This window comes from Carcharodon carcharias, chromosome 1 (assembly GCF_017639515.1).
Source record: "Carcharodon carcharias isolate sCarCar2 chromosome 1, sCarCar2.pri, whole genome shotgun sequence".
NCBI lineage: Eukaryota > Metazoa > Chordata > Chondrichthyes > Lamniformes > Lamnidae > Carcharodon > Carcharodon carcharias.
In genome coordinates this window covers 87,497,080-87,521,191 of record NC_054467.1, presented here as the reverse complement: position 1 = coordinate 87,521,191, position 24,112 = coordinate 87,497,080, and the positions used below count along the sequence as shown (strand labels likewise).

The 24,112-nt window shown below is 42.0% G+C and overlaps 1 protein-coding gene across 1 annotated transcript in view; it reads right to left on the bottom strand.

Moving 5' to 3' along the window:
* Positions 1–24,112, bottom strand: part of ank2b (ankyrin 2b, neuronal) — an 882,930-nt gene that overhangs the window by 664,861 nt on the left and 193,957 nt on the right. Inside the window, exon 3 of the mRNA XM_041195707.1 lies at positions 10,506–10,598. Coding sequence (XP_041051641.1) covers positions 10,506–10,598 — 93 coding nt within the window. The remainder of the gene's footprint in view (positions 1–10,505; positions 10,599–24,112) is intronic.

The window sequence follows — 24,112 nt, the reverse complement described above, 5'->3', positions numbered from 1 at the left end:
TCCGAGACACTGCCATCAGAAGAGAGGTATGGAGAAAAATTTAGGGGAAAACTGAAGAGGGCAAGGAACAAATGTATTCTCCAATGGTTCAGGGGATAAATACACCATAACAGCGTGATGTCAAGCCATGCATAACAGATTATTCCTAAAGTCAATTCCTAGTTCGGGGTAGTTGTGGGGTGCAAGACTTGAGACTGGATTTAACAATTCTCCCCCTACCCCTCCCCACCTCCCACCCCCACCCCTCCATCCTGCCCTCCTCTGCCAGGCATGTTTTTGGCAAGGAGAGGAGGCCACATAAAATATGATGGTTGGGTAGCCAACCACCTTCCCGCCCCCACTCAACTCAGTCCCTATAATACAGGGTGGGGGATAAAGCACCCACTAGCCCACCTGTCCTTAGGCCTATTGAAGCCCTTAACTGCCCAGTTAAGAGGCAATTTTAAGGACCTCGATCTGCCTCCATTGCCTTAAAATGCTGAGCAGTGGAAGGCAGGCAAGAGTGGGAGGGCTGTTTTATCACCAAAGTTGGTGAAAAGGCAGGAGGGAAGGAGGGGTACATTCTTTGGGGGGAGCACTATGCCCCCCCCCCAAAGACGGTGCCTCCCATCTATGTCTCCCTGCCTGGGCTACAAAACCCTCCCAACTGCTCCTCTTGTCCCCCTTTCTAGAGTTTCCAATCACTCCCCGCCCAAAAAGCCTGGGACTTCCCTGTCTCTGGTGCCCATGACTCTACCTTGCGAGTCTGCTTGCAGTCCCAGCAACGGCCACCACTGAGTTTTGGCATTGCTCAGAATGCAAGTGCTGCTGGCAATCAGAATAAAAACAGAAACAGAAATACCTGGAAAAACTCAGCAGGTCTGGCAGCATCGGCGGAGAAGAGTACAGTTGATGTTTCGAGTCCTCATGACCCTTCAACAGAAGGCAATCAGATTGGCCGACAACTCTCGTGGGCTGGATTTCCTTCCACTGAGTGGCAGAAGTTCAACCCTTGTAGCTTGTTAGGGCTACCTGCAGTGTATTGTTGCTGCAGGGCAGCCTTTTTAAAGTTGTCCATTTTCCAATGGGAACACCCCCCCCCACCCACCCCATTCCTCAAAATTCAGCCCTTGGTCTCAGCTTCTGTATGTTTGAAAGGGAAAGAAAAAAAAATCAGCCAGGACTCATATTCATAATGACCATGCAGTGATGCTTACTGAGAAGTGCACAAGTGTGAATGGCAGCTGAGTAAAGAAGGGATACTATCCTACCCCAGCTGGGATCCTATCCTATTAATTGAATTGTTTGCCAATGCCGTCTGTCCACTTAGATAATGGGAAATTGTTTGAGGTACTAGAGTCTATCCATGTAGTGCAGTCCAGCATGAATCACTCAACACTCAGTGGAGAAAATGAGGAGCAAATTAGAGGGAGAGAGAAAAGAAGTATTAGATTGGATTTCCTATGGAATAGAAGCAATATAATTTGACAACACACTATTCAGTATTATGTAAGTAACCTTTAGTAGATCTTACAGCTCAACGCATGAATGTGAAACAGAACAAAAATCATGAAGTGCCAGATTCATTGTACCGTTTGCATAAAGCGTTTCATGCCCTGAAAAGGTTTTCCAGTTTCCACGTGAACTGTATTCATAGCTTTAGATCAACGTTTTTTTGCTTTACTTCTCCGCCAGTGCTTCTTTCCATATCAAAATACTAAGGCTTTATGGAGATTTTAATGCCAAATTTCGAATAGATGAAGGAACATTAAAAAATCTCAGACTCCAATAAAATATGCTTCCCTGTAGATCACCTGTGCAGGTTTCCCTCCAACCTGATTTCCCTTCTTTTCTTCTTCCTGAAGGAATAGAGCCATATATCAAATTTGCTGATGACAGCAAGTTAGATGGCATACTAAGGGCTTCAACAGTTCTAAGGATGGGTGGGCTAGTGGGTGCTTTGCTTTACCCAGCCCCGTCCCTCACCCGCTCATATTATAGGGACTAGGTTGGGCGTAGGAGGGAAGGTGGTTGGCTACCCAACCATCATATTTTATGTGCCCCCCTCACTACCCCCTGCCGAAACCATGCCTGACAGGGGGGTGGCATCAACTACTCCGAACCAGGAACTGAATTTAGGAATATTCTGTTATGCATGTGGCTGGCAGGGGAATGTTATAAATGGGCATTATTAGATCAAGTAAGTGTGCAAAACTGTGGCATATGGAGTTCAATGCAGAGAAATGTGAGGTCAAGCCAGTTAAATTTCTACCAATATACCAGTTTAAACTCAGCTGGTTTAATAAAGTTAAAGATCCTCTCAAAAACGTGTTCAGAAAGAAACAATATAATTTGAAGTGGTAAAGTAAATCAATACGTGAATAAATCAGAAAGTAATATAAATTTCAATTAGGAAAATTACATTTCTAAACAATAGATCTCTTTATGCCTTTAATCTATCTGAAAGAATTTTTTTTAAATTGGCCTGTTGGCTCAGGCGGTTACGGTGTTTCAGGTGGTGTCTGGTGCTTAATAACATTGACAGCATACTGGGTAAGGTTTCAAAAACAATAATCAGTCCCCGTACTGGCTGTTCACCCTGCAAATCAATAAATGGCCTCTCCCATTTCATTCCAACAAGGTCAAAAGGTTGGGGAACTAAAGCCAGGGATTTTTGGGTGACAAGGGAAATAGAGCATTTGACAAAACAAAAAAAAAGAGGGTGCATCATGGATGTCTCATGAATTCTTCAAATGAGAACCAGGTGAATTACAACAAGTTGAGAGGGGATGGAGAGGAAAATAAGGCTGGCAAAGAGAGAATATGAAAATAGAATGGCAGTTAACATGAAATGGAACCAAAAATCTTCTACTAGCATATGTAAATTTAAGTGGGTACTAAGAAGTGGAGTGGGTCCTATTAGAGAGGATTTGCCACTCGATCCAATTCCAGGGGATTGGATTGAGTGGCAAATGTGCCATCCTTTTTCAAGAAAGGGTGAAAGGACTTTCCTAGTAACTACAGGCCAGTTAGTTTAACATCAGTGGTGGGTAAGGTTTTAGAAACAATAGTCAGGGAAAAATTAACAGGCACTTGGAGAGGTTTGAGTTAGTTAAAGGAGAGCCGGCACGGATTTGGAAAAGGCATTTTGTGCTTAACCAATCTAATTGAATTTTTTGATTTAGTAACAATGAAGATTGATGAAGGGAAAGCAATGGATGTTGTCTATAGGGGTTTTAAGAACACATTTAACAAAGTACCATATAAAAGGCTGGTTAACAAAATTGAGGCTCATTGAATGGGAAGCTTGGATAAAAAAATTGGCCTAAGGTAAGAAAACAATGAGTCCTTTTAAATGATTGTTTTTCAGACTGGAGGACGGTAGGGGTATTTCCAAAGGTTCAGTGTTAGGACCAGTGCTTTTTTTTATATATATATATATATATATATATAGATATATCACAGAATCACAGAGTGCAGAAGAGGCCCTTTGGCCCATCGAGTCTGCTTCGACACATGAGAAACACCTGACCTACCTACCTAATCCTATTTACCAGCACTTGGCCCATAGCCTTGAATGTTATGACATGCCAAGTGCTCAACCAGGTATTTTTTAAAGGATGTGAGGCAACCCGTCTCCACCACCCTCCCAGACAGTGCATTTCAGACCGTCACCACTCTCTGGCTAAAAAAGTTTTTCCTCACATCCTCCCTAAACCTCCTGCCCCTCACCTTGAACTTATGTCCTTTTGTGACTGACCCTTCAACTAAGGGGAACAGCTGCTCCCTATCCACCCTGTCCATGCCCCTCATAATCTTGTACACCACGATCACGTTGCCCCTCAGTCTTCTCTGCTCCAATGAAAATAACCCAAGTCTATCCAACCTCTCTTCATGACTGAAATGTTTCATCCCAGGCAACATCCTGGTGAATCTCCTCTGCGACCCCTCCAGTGCAATCAAATCCTTCCTATAATGTGGCGATTAGAGCTGCACACAGTACTCTAGCTGTGGCCTCACCAAGGTTCTATACAACTACAACGTGACCTCCCTACTTTTGTAATCTGTGCCTTGACTGATAAAGGCAAGTGTCCCATCTGCCTTTTTCACCACCCCACTAACATGCCCCTCTGCCTTCAGAGATCTATGGACACGCACGCCAAGGTCCCTTTGTTCCTCAGAACTTCCTAGTGTCATGCCGTTTATGGAATACTTCCTTGCAAATATATGGTGCGGATGATGGACTACAGGGTAAAATTTCAAAACTTGCTGAAGATACCCAACTTGGAGGAGCAGTAAACAGTGAGGACGATATAAATTGATTGCAACAGGACACAGACAGACTAGAAGAATGGGCAGTCAAGTGGCAGATCAAATTTAATACAGAGAAGTGTGAGGTGATATATTTTGGCAGAAGGGACAGGAAGAGAAAACAAACTAAATGGCACAGTTCTAAAGATTGTGTAGATACAGAGGGTTCATGTGCATAGGTCTTTGAAGATGGCAGGACATATTGAGAGAGTGGTGAGCAAAGCACAACAGATATTGGGCTCCACAAATCGAAATATTGAGTACAAAAACAGGGAAGTTATGCTGAACCTTTATAAAGCTCTCATTTGGCTACAACTACAATATTGTGTCCAGCTCTGGTCACCACGCTTTAGTCAGGATGTGAGGGTCCTTGCAAGGATACAGAGGAAATTTACGAGAATGGTCCTAGGGATGAGGGACTTCAGCTACAAAATTAGGATGAAGAAGCTGGGGTTGTTCTCTTTGGGCCAAAGGAGTTTGAGGGGAGATTCAATAGAGGTGTCCAAGATTATGACAGATTAAGATAAGGTAGCCAAAGAAAATCTGTACCCATTGACATTCACTTTCAATATGGAGGCCACCATAGCTTAAATCAATCTCTGAAGATAGAATGAGTCAACACCAAGAAATGAGTCTGCCCATAGAGAAGGCTTTGGAGTCTGGTTCAGCCTTACCTTTGGATTTACACTATAAATTTAGCATCAGATGGAGTGCAAATAAATCTTTACACAGCATTCTATTACAAATGACACATTTAACAGATTTTGAAAAGGGAAAGATACTCACAAGGGATGCTTGGCAATCCTTGTTCTTCAATAAAAGCCTCATCTGCATGCGTTGGGTTCAATCCTAAAGTCAATGTCCCAGAAGACACACATCTGTCCATTTAACAATACATTGAAATGTCCCTAAGTTATTCTCATAATACTGAATGTTTCTTTTCCCCTGATTCATTGTATACATGCCACACTCATTAGTTGTGTGCCATTCTTAGGTAGATAGATTTTGGTATCAATTTTGATAGGGACAGGAGTGAGGATGGACTCCTGCCCTAACAGTAAAAATCCAGAACTAATGGTAGATGACTAGAGGAAAAGTAGTTCACCAACTGTTCCCAGGTGAGTTTATGCCACCAATGTCACTGTCATCCATCAGTGGTTCAAGTGGGATCATATATATGATCTTAAAACATAATTCATGAACTAAAATTCACAAAGTGAAGTCCAAATAAGTGACTGTCATAAAAAGAGGAAACAGCTGCCAATTCTAGCATCCTGAGCCTCAAGTCATTTCCATGGTCTACAAACCAGGAAAGTTTCTATAACAGAAAATCAAAGTCTTCCTTCCAGTCATGCAGATTTTGATCATGATTTCATGTAAAGTGGCAAGGTTTGCATGGGGAGTCAGTCAGAATCACTTGTCCCTCCTGGCTTTCTGAAAATACATCCGAATTGGAGTGATTGGGAAATATGGGTCCGGTGTTCCGAGGAGCAGCAATCATCCTCAGGTTGCTGCTAAGCTCCTATTTTTTCCTGCCCCAATGCTGGCCTGGTCTTCAGAGCCTGGCTTCTCCTGAAATGCAAAACGCAGCTTCCATCCAAGAGCTCCATCAGAGAGCTGCAGCGTCGGAGGGAAAACTGGACCCACCCACTTTTTACGGCACTAGCTGCCATACGGTGTTTAAATGTCCAGTGTAAATATTAGTTAATGGGTCAATGTTAATGAATGGGTGAATGAGAGAATGGGTTGGGTGGTAGGTAAGTAGGTAAGCGGATAGGGTGGGTGAGGTTAAGTGGCTAGTTGGGTAGGATTGGTCAGATAAGTGGGTAGGATGTAAGGTGGGTTGGTGTATGGAATGGGGGATAAGGGGTAGGGTGGAAGGTGGGTAGTATGGCAGGGTAGGAGGTAGGTAGGGTCGTAGAGTTTAAGTAGGTAGGGTAGTAGGTGGGTAGGTGGTAGGGTGACAAGTGATTGAGGTGGGTAGATGGGTGTGTAGATATAGTGGATTAGAGGGTAGTCAGGTCTGATCGGGTGGTGGGGGCTAGTCAGGCCGGGTTGGGGAGTAGTCGGATGGTCGGAGTTAGCATGATCAGGAGGGGTTGGTGGGTTAGGCCAGATGGTTAGTCAGGTCGGGGAGGGGGGCGGTGGGGGTCATGAGGTGTAGTTGGAGGGCAGTCGGGTGGGATGGGGGGGGGGGGTGGCAACAGGGAGTCAGGGGATCAGTGTGAATGATTGGGGGGGGTCTGTTGTGCAGCTACCCAGGAGGTAGACTTGGATCTTTTTGTCTAACATTTGCTGGGTAACTATCCATGTGAGGATGCTTTTGCGAAGGGTCTGGGGGAGCAGAGGAAGTGCCCGTTTGGAAGTTCAAACTTCCTAGAAAATTCCCATGGAGGCCAATGCATCGGGTCTTTTGACATGTCACAAAGCGCATTTTGGTTGTACGCCTGGTCTTCGATAATCCAGAGACCGGAAGATCTGGGCCATGAGTTCTTCGACAATAAATGAGCATTCCTGAGTCCTCAGGACATATCATATCTTTCATCATTTCTCTTTCATGCATTCAATTAACTCATTTCTAGAGAGACAAACAACACCCACTCTTGACGGCACTAGCTGCCATAAGGTAAGTGTGAATGTCAGTGACTGAGTGAATGGGTGAGTGGGCAGGGTTGTAGGGTGGGTGAGGTAAGTGGGTAAGGTCTGTGAGGCAATTAGGGAAGTAGGTAGGGTGGCAGATGAGTAGGATGGCAGATTGGTAGGTGGCAGGGAGTGAGGTGGGTAGGTGGGTGAATGTATTGAGGTGGTCGTGTCAGGTTGGGTCAGGACGGGTAGTCGTGTCGGGTTGGAACAGGGTAGATTCAGGGTGGGGGGTGGTGGGGGCGCATTGGGTGTCAGTGTGAATGACTAGGGTTCTGTAGTTACCCAGGAGTTAGACTAGGATTTTTCTGTTTAACATTTCAGGGCTAACTATCCAGGTGAGTGCGTCAGAACCGTCTGAAGTTTCTGACTCTGACTCAGAGAAGCAGGAGAATTGCCCATCAGAACTTGAAACTTCCTGGGCAATTCCTACAAAGGTCAGTGCATCAGAACTTTGGTGGGGTCCCGATGCACGATCTTGGGTTGCACGTCTGGTCTCCAATGAGATGGAGACCGGAAGATCTGGGCCATTATCTATTCTTAGATACAACATGGCAGGAGGGTGCTGCCAACTCAGATTTATCATTGATCCATCAATTGTGCTAGCCCTATACTGCAGTTTATTGGCCCTGTCTTGAGAGAACATACTGTAATAAAGCGATCATATAAGTAATAGTGCAGTTGGTACATCCAGAGATAAGGGTGCTTAGACATTTGGCACAGACTACTAGAACGTCGGGCTAGATTTTTGCTGCCAAAGCGGGTAGCGCAAGTCGGGAAATTGCCTGGCATTTTATTATAGCAGAAATTTGATGACAGAACTTTCATGATGAATTTTTGGTCTTGTCATAATACCAGATACTGTTGGTACTGCCTCAGGCAAGTAAGCCATAGTCTCAAAATCACTAACCAGGCATTGCCAAAAATGAATTCCACTGAAGTCTAAAATGTTATCTAATATGGTTTCAAAGACACAGCCGGGTTAAGATCATACAATGAGAAAGAGGTCCCTGTCTTATCCCAGGTTCAGGATGGAAGGAGGCAGCAGAGTTGGAGGCAGCTTTGTGGTCACCTTCAATTTCTAGCAAATTTAATGGTAGGACTGATTTGTATTTTTATTTCCATTTCCCGAGCTCAGTCAGTCAGATTGAGAGGCCGGCTGGCTCAAGTAGGTATGCCTTCAGCACCAGGAAGTAGCCAGAGAGCAAAAAGGGAGAGAGTGATTCAAAGATTGGAAGCTAGGTAGGTGATCACAGGCCAGGGTTGGGAGAAAGACCAGGGAAAGACCAGAACACAGAGAGGAGATCAGAAACGTGGTGGGGTGGGGTGGAGGGGGGGGGGGGGGGGGGTTGCGGAGATTGGAAGGGGAACGGCAGTGGGGTGCCTGATCACAGAAAGTGGCTGAAGCAAGCAAATTGGATCAAGCAGTTAACTGCAAAGACAATTACCTCCTGGAACCAGCAGTCCTCACCTCTTTTTAGCTGCTGGGTTTCCCAAGGCCTGGGTTAAATTTAAGGGAGTGGTTAATTCTGAGGCAAGTAGCCTCATTATAATATTTAAATGACTAACTCGTTTCCTGCAAGCTAGTTACTTGTGCACTCTACCTTTGACAACAGCTGTTAGAACTGAAAGTGATAATGTCACAGGGCTAGTAATTCCAGAGGCCCAGGCTGAACCTCTGTTGAACTTCTGAGAGGACAAGTTCAAAATCCCACCATGGCAGGTGGAGGAATTTAAATTCAAGTAATAAATTGAAAGCTGGCCTCAGTAATGGCAACCACAAAATTATTCAGGGGAGGCAGTGATGTAGGGTAATGTCACTGGAATAATAATCCAAAGACCCAGGCTAATGCTCTGGGGACACAGGTTCAAATCCCACCATGGCAACTAGTGAAACTTAAATTCAATTTGCAATTTAAAAAAAAAAGCTAGTCTCAGTAATGGTGACCATGAAACCATTGTCTAGGTAAAAACCTATCTGGTTCACTAATGTCCTTTAGGGAAGGAAATCTGCCATCCTTATCCTGTCTGGCCTACATGTAACTCCAGACCAACAGCAATGTGGTTGATCCTTTACTGCCCTCTGGCATGGCCTAGCAAGCCATGCAGTTCAAGGGAAATTATGGATGGGAAATAAATGCTGGCCTTACCAACGATGTCCACATACCATGAAAGAATAAAGAAAAAAAAATCTGCCATCCTTACCTGGTCAGGCCTACACGTGACTCCAGATCCACAGCAATGTGGTTGACTTTTAATTGCCCTTCAAATGACCTCACAAACCACTCAGTTCAAGGGCAATTAGGGATGGTCAATAAATGGTGGCCTTGTCAACGATGCCAACACCCCATGAAAGAACATAAAAAGTAGGAAAGCCAGTGGTAGATTTCAGATATTTAACAATCATCTTCCACCCAACCCAAATCCATCCATTTTTGAGGTTTAAAATTCCCCATCAAGAAACAGAAAGTTGAAAAATATGCCAAATATTCTGTTGCACCGTTGCGCTTTCAGCATGATGGAAGTACAGAATTTCTGTCCTAGTGGTGACCCCAGTCCAATTCCTGGGGATGGGAACATTTCAACAATGTTTGTTGGGGGTTTGGTGGTAGGTGCCTGTGCCCGTAGCAGCAGGGCACTTGACCCATGGAGCTAATGTGATCTTGGAGCACCACCTTGCCACTTCCAGGATAATTCAGTGTTGACCTCCCCAAATTTAAACTCTACTTGCTCTCAGCAGACATTGGTCCCACTGGTGGGAATGGTGGGAATCTCTGAGTAGCCTGCAGAGACACAGACACAACCTGTAACACACTTAACTGGGGAGATGTGCTCACAAAATCATGGAAATTTAAGAAGTGGGTAGAAACCCAGACATTCCTGGATGCACCCTATTTTCTGGCTTCCCTTCCTGTGGGGATAGCTCCAGAATCACGCTGGGACCATCATGTAATTTGTAGACTCAAGTTCCTGTGCATAGCCTTAAAAAACAGTGATACCTGCAAATGAAAAGCCAAACAGCTCATTATTAACTCAATTTTTGAAAAAGATTTCGGAAAAGCACATTTTGGTAAGTTAGACCTGACTGGATGCATTCCTTTCATTTTCTTCAACAAAATAAAGTACTCATAAAAAAATCTCTTCAATGCAAGAAAGTTTCAACTTGGTAATACGATAATATTTGTTTGCATACCAGTTTTGGAAGAGAACCTTGTATATGAAAATTGTTTACTCACTAACATTTGGATTTTTCCAACAATTTACCACAGTTTCAACTTTATTGCAAAATTACTTAATGCCACCAAGACATTTAATAGAACAATCGGTTTTGCTTAAATGCAACATTTGGAAATGTGATTAATTACATGCAAATGACAGGATTTCAAGCCACAAGATGCATTCATTTCACAAAAAATTGGCCAATTTGTTATTGCTGGGGAAAAGCTGGTTAATAATGCTGGTGTGACTTTACATGGACAGGTAAAGCATGACTTCTTGTAATTCAGATCTCAAGATTCCTTTCGAGCTTATGACAGAAGTCCAGCACTACAAGTACGTGCTTATTAAGCCTTTACCTCCTGACGACTTGGGACCATCTGATCCTGGAAAGTTACCCTGTGACGTAACAATCTCTCCCGGGGAGTGGGGGTGATTTCACTCCCACCTTGCTGTCATGTGGGAATTAAGAAAAGAAGAGTCACGGTGTAAGAAATTAAACCATTGGCATTGCAGAGTGGTATTATACTGTTAGCAAGCAAATAACAGGAGCTTTCAATTCCTGTAATTCAAACTGCTGCAATGTGACATTTTTCTGATAAGCAACCCTCTGTGACTAATAGGGATGAGCGCTCAGCCAAACTGAAAACCCAAAGTGGTCAGAATTTAATATTTCAATTTATTCACAAAGACATAAGTTTTCCAGGTCTTGTTTCTTTTAATTTGGTAGTTGTAGCTAAAATAATTGCACTTAAACATTCCTGGCCAATTTGTTGAGGAACAAGAGATAGTTCTATATTGCTTAATTATAAATATAACTCCAATCTTCAGTGATCTTATAAGGACTGTCTGATTCTTGATGGTCCTATAACTGTAGCACTTTAGGTGCTTTTTTTGGTGGGGGGGGAGGCTAGTTACAAGCATACACTAAATTTACAACGATCTCATAGGCAAGTGTGTACTTCAATTTCCGCAATAGGGCAGGCAGTTTTGGAAGGGAGAATGAGAGGGGGGTCAACAGAGACATATTCAGTTTTCAATAGTCCTGTGATGGCTATGTATCTATGTGTATTATCTGATATCAGTCTTGAGTGTTGCTGCAGGTAGCAGTTGCATGGGCCTGGGCTCTGTTGATCTTGCCATGTGTTTATGTGTATATTCCTTGCCAGTCTCGTGATGCATATGCATGTGATGTGTAGCAGTTTAATGGGGGAATATGCTTCTGTTCCTTGGTTTATCAAGAGAAGATAGCACATTGCTCTGGGCTGTCAGGGTTGTTCTTTGACTTGGCCTTTATGAATAGGCAAACTTTCATCTTCCAAAGCCAAAGCCAAAATTCAAACGCTCATCCCTAGTGAATAGTGCAGGAACTTTACTGTATTAATGTGGGGGTTCCCATCTAATTTCAATACTTAATATTGGTTTTCAGCATAATTTAAACAATTGGAAACCACCTCCACAATAAATCCAAATAAACACACAAATATCCTGCACTTTCACAAAATCTGGCAAGCAGCATTCATTTAAAATATTACTTAAGTATGCATTTCACAAATCCATTAATTGAATAACGGATTAAGTGAATCTATATGAAACATATAGACAGGTAGTAGAAATTGAACAGGAAATAAAATATTAAAAAGAAAGAAATCAAGTTTTCAAAGACATAGTCAGGCTTCTTTTAGTTAATTGATTTTCTTAATTCCATGAGCACATGCAGTGCAGCATATGTAAAGCCATTCTGACCCCTCCCCTAAGCTTGGAGGGAGGTTAAGCTATATTTTTTAAATGAGTAGCTAATATTGCACAAGCAAAACGAGAAGAGAAGCACAGATGCTGCAAAGGGGAAAAATAGGAGTGAAGTTTCTAAAAGCAAAATGCAGCTATCCAGGCCAGGAGGAATTAAAGCATCATCACAAAGATCAATGTTATTCACTTGCTGAAGTATTCACAGATTTGTTTGAATATTAAACCTTATTAATTTCATGTCACTTGTGACTACTTGAGGCAGTCTTACCTAGAATTGCCAGTGACACTTTATGGGCCAAATAATAGAGATGATCATAGGTTTGTTGCTTTAGAATTTTATAGCAGTTAGACCATAATGCGTTGGATTTGAAGATTCTGTTTTCTCTATCTCTTCCCTTTGATTTTTTTCCCTTTTATCTGCCTCATCTGAACATAGCAACTCATACAGATTTCTGGCTCTCCTGTACCTTTCGATGATCATTTTTCACATGAAGGTAGCGTGTGTCAATTGGTTATGTGTGCAGTGGAGGCCATAACCTGTTCTCATCCAAAGTTCAGGTTTTATTTAGCAGAACTTATGCTAAATAATCAGGACTGGGAACTTAGTTTTATTCTTTCCTAACAGGACATCCTGAAGGCAATTGCAGTATCTCCAGGATTACCCTACATCAGCTAATGAACCCCCACCAACGATCAAACTAAATCTTTTCTGGTCTGTACTATTTCATTGTCACATCACTACAAAGCTTCTTTTGACTATGTCAATGGCTTATTTCAGCTATGGTGTGCAGAGTTTTGTCATTATATCAGAAATATAGCATCAGCATGACAATAAAACAGAATGGTGGTCAAAAGAATCCTCAGACAGGGAGATCTGGCTAAGTGCTGACTCCAACATACTAATCACTGTGAGCAGGTGCATTATTTGATGGTGATCCATCATGGTTGTCAATATCCAACTGTCACATTTTGGGAAGTCTCAAGAAAGAGATTATAACAATGAGTTTAACTGATTTTCCTGGATCAGGATTGAGTTTCACTGCATTTCTAACTCAACTGAGCTATATTTGAAGCAAAGTGGGAAAAAAGAAGTTAAACTGAAATCTATGTTTAATTAGTGCATTTTTTTTAATACAAAAAAATTATGGAGAAAATCAACTAATTAAGCTCCATATTCATTCTGCTCTATTGATTGATGCATCACCCTAATTATTTTAATTGTAGACATTTTTGTCTACTCAGTTTAGAGCAAAATGAATGATAGACAGACTTTCTTTTTTAATTCTGATTCAATCTAAATATTTACGGTTACATATTCAATCACTGCTGGACAGTTAACATGTTTTGAAGTAAAAACATACGAAGGCAACCTCTGAAAAGGACTTAAGCTTTCCAACTTGGTTTTGATCTATTAAAAACAGAATCGAAACAGTATCATCCAAAGCCTTTTTTGACTTCAATGGTGAAATAAATCGAATAGTGTTTATCACAGGTGACCAATCCATTATCAGCAGTTTCCGGCCCTATCAAAAATTAAAATTACTCCCCAGCTTTTACTCCAAGCCATAATCAGATCTTTATCAATATCAAATAATTCTGCTCTTTTACACCAAAGCATCATTTTACATGGCTCTAAGGATACCTTTGAACCAGTGAATAAAATCTTTGTTATTTCAGCTATCGCTAAACCCTTAATGAGGAGGAAATCTGGCTTCCAAATAGAAATTTATGACAATGCATAAAAGATAAATTCTTAAATTGCATTCTAAGCACAAAGCTTCACTCACCAAGACTGAACATGGGAAATTTTGACTTCAAATAATGACAACAAATAAGCTTTATGCTATCATGCAATACCCATAAATCTTGCTGATACACATCAATCATTATTGCCCAGTTGAACATGAACAAAAAAAAGCAGCACTGTTAAATGAACTGTGAAAAGTTCACTGTGTCGCAATTTGGCAAGAGTCTGTTCTTTCTGATAATGACAAAATGTGCTCTAAAATATGTACTATTTTCTTTTACAACTGGAACAAACTATTTCACAACGCAGTCCCATTGCTCTCTGTCAGAAGTATTAAAACATAAAATGTACTTTCCCCCCAAGCCCTTGTCTCATCTCTCCTTCATCTTTATTTGCTCATAGGTTGTTAGCATTGCTGGCAAGGCCAGCATTTGTTACCCATCCCTAATTGCCCTTGAGACGGTAGTGGTGAGCTGCCTTCCAGACCACTACAGTCCACTTGACAGCACTGACAGTGCTGTCATAAAGGATGTTCCAGGACTTTGACCCAGCAACAGTGAAGGAACGGTGATATAGCTCTAAGTGTCAGGATGATGTGTAACTCAGATGGGAACTTGCAGGTGGGGGTGTCCCCATGCATCTGCTGTCCTTGTTCTTCTGGGTGGTAATGGTCACAGGTTTGGAAGATGCTGTCGAAAGAAGCTTTGCAAGTTGTTACAATGCATCTTGTAGATGGTACACACTGCTCCCACCATGTGCTGGTGATGGAGGGAATGCATAAAGGTGCCAATCAAGTGGGCTGGTTTGTCCTGTCTAGAGTGTTGTTTGAACTGCACTCATCCAGGCAACTGGGGAGTATTACATCGCATTCCTGGCTTGTCTCTTGTAGACGGTGGACAGGCTTTGGGAAGTCAGGAAGTGAACTTACAGCATCCCCAGTCTCTGATCTCTTGTAGCCACGGTATTTATACGGCTGGTCCAGTTGGGTTTCTGGTCAATGGTAACCCCAGGATATTGATGATGGGCAATTCAGTGATGGTAATGTTGTTGACCGTCAAGAGGAGATGGTTATATCCTCTCTTGTTGGACTTAGTCAGTGCCTGGCAACTGTGTGACACACATGTTAATTGCCAGTTATCAGCCCAAGTCTGAATGTTGTCCAGATCTTGCTGCATGCAGAGCAAACTGTTTCAGTAACTGAGGAGTTGTGAATGATACTGAACACTGTGCAATCAATGAACATCCCCACTTTTAATCTTATGATGGAGGGAAAGTCATTGATGAAGCAGCTGTAGATCATTGAGCTTAGGATATTGCCCTGAGGGGCTCCTGCAGCGATGCCCTTTGAGCCTGCTCCACCATTCAATGTGATCAAGGCTGGCCTACTGCCGCAACTCCATTTTCCTGCACACTCCCCATATCCCTCAATTCCCTGAGTGACCAAAGATCTGTCTACCTCAGCCTTAAATATATTCATTGATGGAGCAAATTGATGGAAGGTGTCATTGACAGTGCTATCAAGTGACCCTTACTCGGCAATACCCTGCTCACCGATGCTCAGTTTGTGTTCCACCAGGGCTGCAGAGCCAAATATGGACTGGTCATTTGGGGCTAATATGGAGGAGAAATTTCTTCACTCAAAGAGTTGTGAAGTATTGGATGTCTCTACCCCAGAAGACTGTGGCCAACCTTGATCACGTTGAACGGTGGAGCAGTCTGCTTCTTTCTTATGTTCTTATTTGATTGAGTGTGGCATCAAGGAGCCCGAGAAAAACTGAAGTCAATGGAAATCAGGGAAAGAACACTCCACTAGTTGAGTATAGCTAGCACAAAGGAAGATGGCTTTGGTTGTTGGGCATTAATAATCTTAGCTCCAGGACATTGCTGCAGGAATTTTACCCAAAGAGGGCTGAGAATGTGGAACTCTCTACTACAGGAAGTGATTGAAGCGAATAGATACATTTAAAGGGGAAGCTAGACAAGAATATGAGGGAGAAGGGAATAGATGGTTATGAAGGTAGATTCAGATGAAGAAAGATGGGAGTATAAACATGGCACAGATTGGTTGCATCAACAGGCCTATTTCTGTGTCGTATATTCTATGTAATTCTATGGATGTAATAATTCTACAATATGTGGAGGGTATTTATCCGGGCCCCTGGATCACCAGTCCAATACCATTATCAATATGCTGTCTGGATGCAAAGTTTTGTGATTTAGTCATAAATAACCACAAAATCACATCATAAACTATGACAAGCACAAGATATTCATAACTAGAATTTATTTCATCCAGAGGATCTTAAATTGGAGCAAGCTTGCAGTGAAATCTATCAAATCAATCACTTAGCAGATGATGCAAACCTTGTGTGGTTTTTTTAACACTATATTTGACACTTCTGAATAAAATGCACAATGTCTACAGTAAATTTGACTATAAATTGCAGTTTACATGCTGCCATGAAATCCAATTGTTTATATTCGATCACTTCAGAAATCGATAAATTGAAAACAGAAGTGAGGGGAAAATGATTAATAGCCTATATTATTATTGATTTTTCACTCAATAATTACTGGCCTCATTTTACATGATTATTTATTCCTCCACTTTTCAGCTTAAAACAGGCTGTATTAGGAAAAAGAAACCTAAAATTTACCATATCATCTTTATCATAGAACCTTTCTTATTAAAGAAAACACACGCTCGCCTCAAAAAACACTCGCTCGCCTCAAAAAACACTCGCTCGCCTCAAAAAACACTCGCTCGCCTCAAAAAAAAACTCGCTCACCTCAAAAAAAACTCGCTCACCTCAAAAAAAACTCGCTCACCTCAAAAAACACTCGCTCACCTCAAAAAAACACACGTTCACCTCAAAAAAAACACACGCTCACCTCAAAAAAAACACACGCTCACCTCAAACCTTTCACAGCATACACTAAAAATTGAATTTGCCAAACACCACTTTACAATATATCTTTACTGTGTGTAAAGAGGGGATTTTCTTGGGTCTTCATTAAGGCAATCAAGTGTGCCTGAGTAGCAACCCAAGAAAATCTTCCCATAGGTGTTCCCTGTAGCTAGAAAGTTTTAAAGGCCAATATTGGTAACTCTGGAATTTTTAAGAGTACATGTGGATTTTCTTCAGGCAGCTCTTTCCCCCACATGTTTTGCCTGAAGAGAGCCCAATGGCTAAAATACCATTACATTTTAATGCATGTCCTAGGTTTATTGAAAATACGAAGCTGTCACAGCACGTTGACTCATTGTTTATATTTGAGAAATCTGAGTGAGATGAAGTCTTTCTTCGGTAAGGTTTTGGAAAGAATGTTTTTATTATTGGGACAATGCAGAGAAATATTACAATACTAGTTTTTCAAGCACAATTATTTAGACCAATATTGTATTAATTTTTGTGGAATGTTCCACATGATGATTATAAAATAGATAAAAATACTTATCACGGTTCAAATTACACAAATAAACTGGTCGAGCACCTCATGGTAACTTGACTTCAGTTATTTCCCTACATGCGATGTCACAGGCAGCAACAGGCATAAAATAATGTCCTATGTCCAAGCCTATTCTAAAATTCTATCTCTTTGCCCAGAAAGTAGCAGCAAGTCATACAGATCAGAAATATGTAGGTTACTATTAGAAAAATACAAACATTCAATCCTTTACCAGTCACAGATATGCACCAGCAAAACCAGTAAGTGAAAAACTATTGTAGACAAACAAATAGCAGCTATTACTTATGCATTTCTTCCATTTTCCTTTTCATGTGCCTTCTGTGAAAATTTCAATGGCACAATGAGCAAGTCATATTACTACAGCAATATAATATGGACAGATTTCCATAGCAACTAGTTGTGACTCATTCGTTTCTAATTCCAGACATCTTTAACATGACCTTTCGAAAGGAAGATAACTGTCAATAATGTAGACAAGATACAATTAGGTCTTTGCTATAAATTCACATTGATGCAGCACTGCTGAGATGCTATCTGTACAGTTAATATTTGTATGATTCCTTGGCTGTAACCAGAATGTTACAACTAGAATTCTGGATTAGGCTGGGAGGGGTGTAAGTAAAAATAATGTCATTCCTACCTTAAGCTGTGTTCATAAGCTATTCAATTTGATTTTCTCATTGGTGGATGTTTCCAAAGACCATAGGTGAACACAAAAACATGCTTTTTGAGAATATTTAAAGTGATACAATGAAGTTAACTCTGCTCTAAGCAGCCCAGTGGGAAACAGACAGGATTGAATTGGCTATCTGTTCTATACCCCACCAATTTTATAAAGGGCTGTCGATTTGATCCAGTCAGATTCCTAAAGTAAATCCTCTGCAGCATTTCTGACAAACCAATACCTGAGAAAGGGAAGCCTGCTGGATCATTTTGTTAACTGATGAGCCAGTCTTTTCTTTAAGTAGACCTGCAGGGGCAGAGCTATCGCTGGATGACACACATTAGCCATGCAAATTTCCCTAGTATTTAAGTCAGAATTTCAAATTTGGGCCAGTTCAATGTTGGGGAAAGGGTTCCACTCTACCACAACTGCACCAATGGAGGGTATCTCCAAAATGTTTGGTGTTCTTGTACTGGGAAACTACAATTCTTGATTTAATTAGTTCCAAACAAGTAAATCATCAATATAATGGTCAGTTTTGTTAAATTCATTAAATTAGCATCATGTGTAAAATTCATGGCAATTTGCAGTGGAATTCAAATCTCCCAACCAGAAGATCCCTTATGCTATGGCATATCAGCAGAAAGTTTCATTTACAACTCAAATTACTGCTAACTGCTCCTGATCAAATATGGGCATCCCCAAAAAAGATTCTAGGGTAGAATTTAGCCTTTAACACCTTGGCAGCAAGCACTACTCAGGTGCAAGATGGACAGTAAAATTGTGCATGTAGGATCACAGTCCTGTAATGAAACCTGCTCAATTTTACTTCTAGTTAAAATAATGGAAAAACATTCACGCCCCAGCTCAGTTATGGGCATCTGGATGTTTCTCTTTGCCACTTTGCACTCTGCTCTGTACCCAGGTAATATTTCCAGCCAGGTGCTAAAGACAAAATTCTGCCTTATTGGAACTGTTTCTATATTTAACGCAATGTGCATGTGGAAATTCAGTCTTACTTCTAAAAACAATAATTTAGGGATGGGCAACAAATGTTGGCCTAGCCAGCAATGCCACATCCTGTGAAAGAATTTTAAAAAAATCAAATGCTGGGGTGTACCATATAATAAATGATATCTGACTAGGGCAATTTGGACAAGAATTGCCTAACCATTATGTTATAAACATTCTCAAAATTAAAAGTTTGTATGATTGTAGCTACATAACATTCTCTTAGATAATATTAAGATTTTTTTTCTGCTCAAGGTCTCCACATTGTATAAATTTGCTCATCAACAACTTCCAGTTGACTGCCCACTAGCCTCACCCCTTCATGTTTATCCATTAAATTTATCCATCTGTTTTTCTGCTTTAAATGAGCAACTGTCTGATGGTTGCTGTGCATGTTGGGGGTTGCTATGATGTGCATACACCTTTAAGGAGCTTATCTTAAACTACTGTTAACCATTATACACCTTGACAGGATGTGATGTATTAGTCTCATGACTTGTAGTCAGTCTACAAGCAGTAGTAGAGATTAAATGTACTATACCTAGCCCCCCAAGTGAATACCATCTGTATATAGTCTCATCTTCAAGTAAAGAGCCCACATTATTGTTTCACCAATCCTTGTGTATGATTGGTACATTTATGTCGAAGAGAGGAAGAATGTAATATGGTGGCAGGGTGGCAGCATGGTTTTGAAGATTTGATGAGCAAAATACAATCCTCAATCCTTCCATATTCAGCAGAAGAAAATTTGTGTGAAAATGAAACAACTATCAAAACCAACTGTATGTGGGTGATTCTGCATCCCTGTAGGAATCCGACACACACCATCCCTTTTTTTCTGGGATTGCACCTCTGTTCCGACAGCCAGCAGTAGGTTCTGGTAGAATTGTTCAAATTTGGGAGAGCTTAAAAAGTACAAATCTACCTGCTGTCAAGTTTAAGTTGGAACAGAAATTAAACAGCAGGTGATCTCACTCAAGAGTCAGGAGGATTCATTACATCTTACAGAAGGCCTGAGCTTGGCCTAAATAGCCAAGTGGTTATGGTACTGGGTTTGTAACCCCAAGATCAAGAGTTCAAATCTCACAATGGCAAACTATGAAACAATATAACTTCATCTGAAACAGATGGAAACATGTTTGTACTCGAAAGGGTTACAACTAGGTGATGCTTGGCCTAAATAGCCAAGTGGTTATGGTACTGGGTTTGTAACCCCAAGATCAGGAGTTCAAATCTCACAATGGCAAACTATGAAACAATGTAACTTCATCTGAAACAGATGGAAACATGTTTACTCAAAAGAGTATCAAGAGTTCAAATCTCACAATGGCAAACTATGAAACAATGTAACTTCATGCCTCCTCTGCCATTTGATAAGATTATGGCTGATCTGATTGTGGCCTCTACTTGTCAGTCAAGAATCTAGACGAACAAATTACGAACTCATAGGGCAGGACTTTTCAGTCGGCGTCTGGTGATGAGCCCAACACGCCAACGCGTGACAACGTTGGGCTTGTGTCCTGATGTCACCTCGCTGTCTCGCGATGTTTCTTTCGGTGGGCGGGCGCCAGAGTCGAATGTGCGCCTGCCAATATGTAAACAGCCTATTAAGGCCATTAAAGAAGTGATTAAGCTAATTGTTAATGCTGCCCGTTCAACCTTAAGATTGGCAGGCAGGCGCAAAGGCCAAGCGGTTTTCGCGCTTTTTAGGAAACCTCATCCATGAGCAGGATGAGGTTTCCTAAAGCATTTATTAATTTAATTTTAAAAATTTCCTACATATAAAAACATGTCTCGTCTCTTATGACACAGTCACATGAGATGGGACATGTTCAAATAAATTTTTACTCCATGTATTTAATATTTTCAGCAGTGATTCAATCTCCCTGAGGTAGCTCCATGCCTCAGGAAGATGTGCAAAAGAGCGCTGGCCCCGACTCTCTCTCCTCCCCCAGCCTGCATAGGTAGCACTACCATTCACATCTTACACTGGACGGACCTTAATTGGCTTGCCCACATAAAATGCTGGTGCGGAGCTGATCACAGACAGCGGTCGGCTCCACGCCCGCCACCGCCTGAAAAATTCAGGCCATATTATTATTTCACCAATCCTTGTGTATGATTGGTATGTTTATATCGAAGAGAAGAAGAGCATAATGGTGGCCATTTCATTCCCAGTCAGGTTTTTATACTGTTCCATCATTGATCTAGCTGCCTTTAACATCTTCCTTCAATAAATTCTATCAAAAAAGTGCATTCTTCTACCGACATACAGTTGCTAGAGTGATATAATGTCAGTTAAGACTATTAGACAGTGGTTACTCTTGTATGGCTTCTTCCTGGAACTATTTCTAGTTTCTCACTTATGAATTTGCAGCACTCTCAAAGAGTTAATGTAAAACAAATCCGTGCAGCAACGTAAGTAAATCAAAAGAGTAAGAAAATCAACAATGCATAGGGCTTAGGTTAAGATTTATTGGTGGTTAATATTGATATAGGGCCATAACTTCTGTGGAGTGGCAAACACAGTCAGATTGTCACTCTGCTCCTATTTACTTACACTGAAATGCATCTGCACCTTTCTCGCCTGACCTTCAAACTTGGGCCGGGTGTGAAAGATGCAATGCAGCAGGTTCCCAAGGCCTTCAGTCAAGTGCAGAAGAGTCCAGGGTGAGGAAGACATGCCCCCTTTTTTACGGCACTAAACCTACCTGCTTTATGGCAGCTAAGTCCAGCCACTTTGAGAAGCCAGGGAGAAGGTACATGTGTAAGGTAAATGGGTAGGATGGGAGGGTGGGTTGGTCAGCGGGCAGGGTGATCAGTGGCGGGGGTGATCAGTGGGGCTGTGGTTCGGTGGTCAGTGGAGGCAGGGTCAGGTAGTCAGTGGCAGGGGGAGCATGTCCAGTGAGGGGGTGGTCAAAGATGGTAGTTGGGGTCTGTGGGGTAGCCTGGGGGTGGGGATGGAAGTAGGGAAGGGCAGTTGGGCGTTCCCATGGGGGGCTCAGGAAGGTAGTTGGGGGAATGGGGAGGGCAGTCGGAAGTTGTGGGGGTTGTAGTCAGGAGAGTCGAGGAGGTAGTCGGGGGCTGGTGGAGATGTCCCATGCTGGGTAGTCTGCAGGTACCATGGGGATTGAGAGGGTAAATTGGTGGTGAGGGGAGGGGTGGTGGGGGGTTGGTGGTCAGTACTATAGTTATCCAGGAGTTAGAAATGGTTTTAATTCTTTTAACTTTCCTGGAAAACTATTCCTGTAAGATAGAGAAACATAGAAAATAGGCAGATGGGTTATTCGGCCCTTCGAGCCTGCTCCGTCATTCAATATGATCATGGTTGACTCTCTATCTCAACACCATACTCCTGCTCTCTCCCCATACCCTTTAACACCTTTAGAGTCTGGAAATCTATCTATTTCCTTTTTAAATATATTCAATGACTTAGCATGTGGTAGATTATTCCATAGTTCACCACCCTCTGTGTGAAGAAGTTTCTCCTCATCTCAGTCCTAAATGGCCTACCCCATATTGAAACTGTGACCCCTCTAGACCCCTCAACCAGAGGAAACATGATCCCTGCATCAAGTCTATCCAGCCGTGTCAGAATTTAATACATTTCAAAGAGATCTCCTCTCATTCTTCTGAACTGCAGTGAATTCAGGCCTGGTTGACCCAATCTCTCCCCATACAACAATCCTGCCATCCCAGGAATCAGTCTGATGAACATTTGCTGCACTCCCTCTATGGCAAGTATATTCTTTCTTAGGTAAGGAGACCCGAACTGCACACAATACTCCAGGTGTGGTCTCACCAAGGGCCGTGGAAACTTCGGGGGTATTTGGAGGGGATGGGGTGTGGTGGGCTCCCCCAGTGCATCTTTGGGGTACCGCCAGGTCCGGCATCCTGTAGAATAGAAGTTATGGGCCATAACAAACTAAAGTCTGAGGTATCGAATTTTTCTTTTTCAGTTGCTAGTGGGATACATAGAACAATGGTATTCAAATAAATTACATCATGACCACTCCCATGGCATAGCCATTAATAAGGGCATATTTAAATGCAGTCAATTCACTATTTTGTTGCAAGGTTTTAACCAAAACTGTACAGATATATAGTATCTGATATAGGCTTTTATATTAAACAATTTGTTTTGTACATATAACACGGTTCATAAATTAACACCCAGTGCAATATAGAAGCGCCTCAGAGCATTAACAACATTGCCAGAGAGTTGTAGTATGGGCTCACATTGGGATCGAGATTAGGTTCTGTTGTACCTGTTTTACAGGCATGAAAAGGACCAAGCTCAGAAATCCAAGTCCTGCACCCCAAAGACAACTGAAAGACGCTGTTTAGATCAGGCTACATTTTAGAATTCAGTGGAGACTGCTTAAAACTTGCATTAGGTCTCTCAAAGAGTCAGATAGGACTCAAAACATTAACCATGTTTCTCTCTGCACAGCATGCCAGACCTGAGTTTTTCCAGCATTTTCTGTTTTTATTTCAGATTTCCAGCATCCGCAGCATTTTGCTTCTACATTAGGTCCCTCATATTTGCTAACCAGGAGCTTGTGTAACGGTCAGTTCTGGACCCAGGCCGGCTCCATTCAGATATTTTGGATGTGGATGGGTCCAACCAGTAACCACCAGCAAAAAAGGTAAAACCTATCCCCCAGGACTTATCCAAGGCAAAGCAAGTGGCTCAAACTTTGACAGGGGTGGAAAAATGACGGTAATGGATCGTCTACCCATTACACACCCTGCCTAATTTTCCTACCTGTTAAAAAACAAATGCAGGGTGGCTGATTTGCTGAGTGCCCATTTTACACTCTGCCAAACTTGAATTCACTCCCTTAATCTAGGGAAGGTAATATAGGGGTATTTTAACTAGCTTCACTACTCTAGGTCAAGGAAGAAAAGATCTGACTCCAGATTGTTACCAACTGACCCTCCCCTACAGAAAACGGCACATGCTGAGATTCAGGACAGAATTTAATACCCCCAACCCTCCCGGAGGTTGGAGAGCTGTTTATTTGGGCAGGAGGGTCCAGGTGGACATGCTGCCACCTTTCTAACTCGCCCTGTTCAAGCTTCAGGAGGTAAGGGTGGAGGGCAGACTTCCTGCCCAGAGGTCAATAAGTGACCACTTAAGGGTCTCATCCTGCAGGGAACACATCATCCAGTAAGACTGCCTGGCAAACACTAGTGGGGGTGTGGGGAGAGTGAGGAGGAGGGCTCCTTCTTTCTCAGGCACAATTGTGCCTGATCAAGGAACCCAGCAAAGGTGGTGGGGGTGGAGAGAGGGTTATATGCGGGATGCTAAACACTGCATC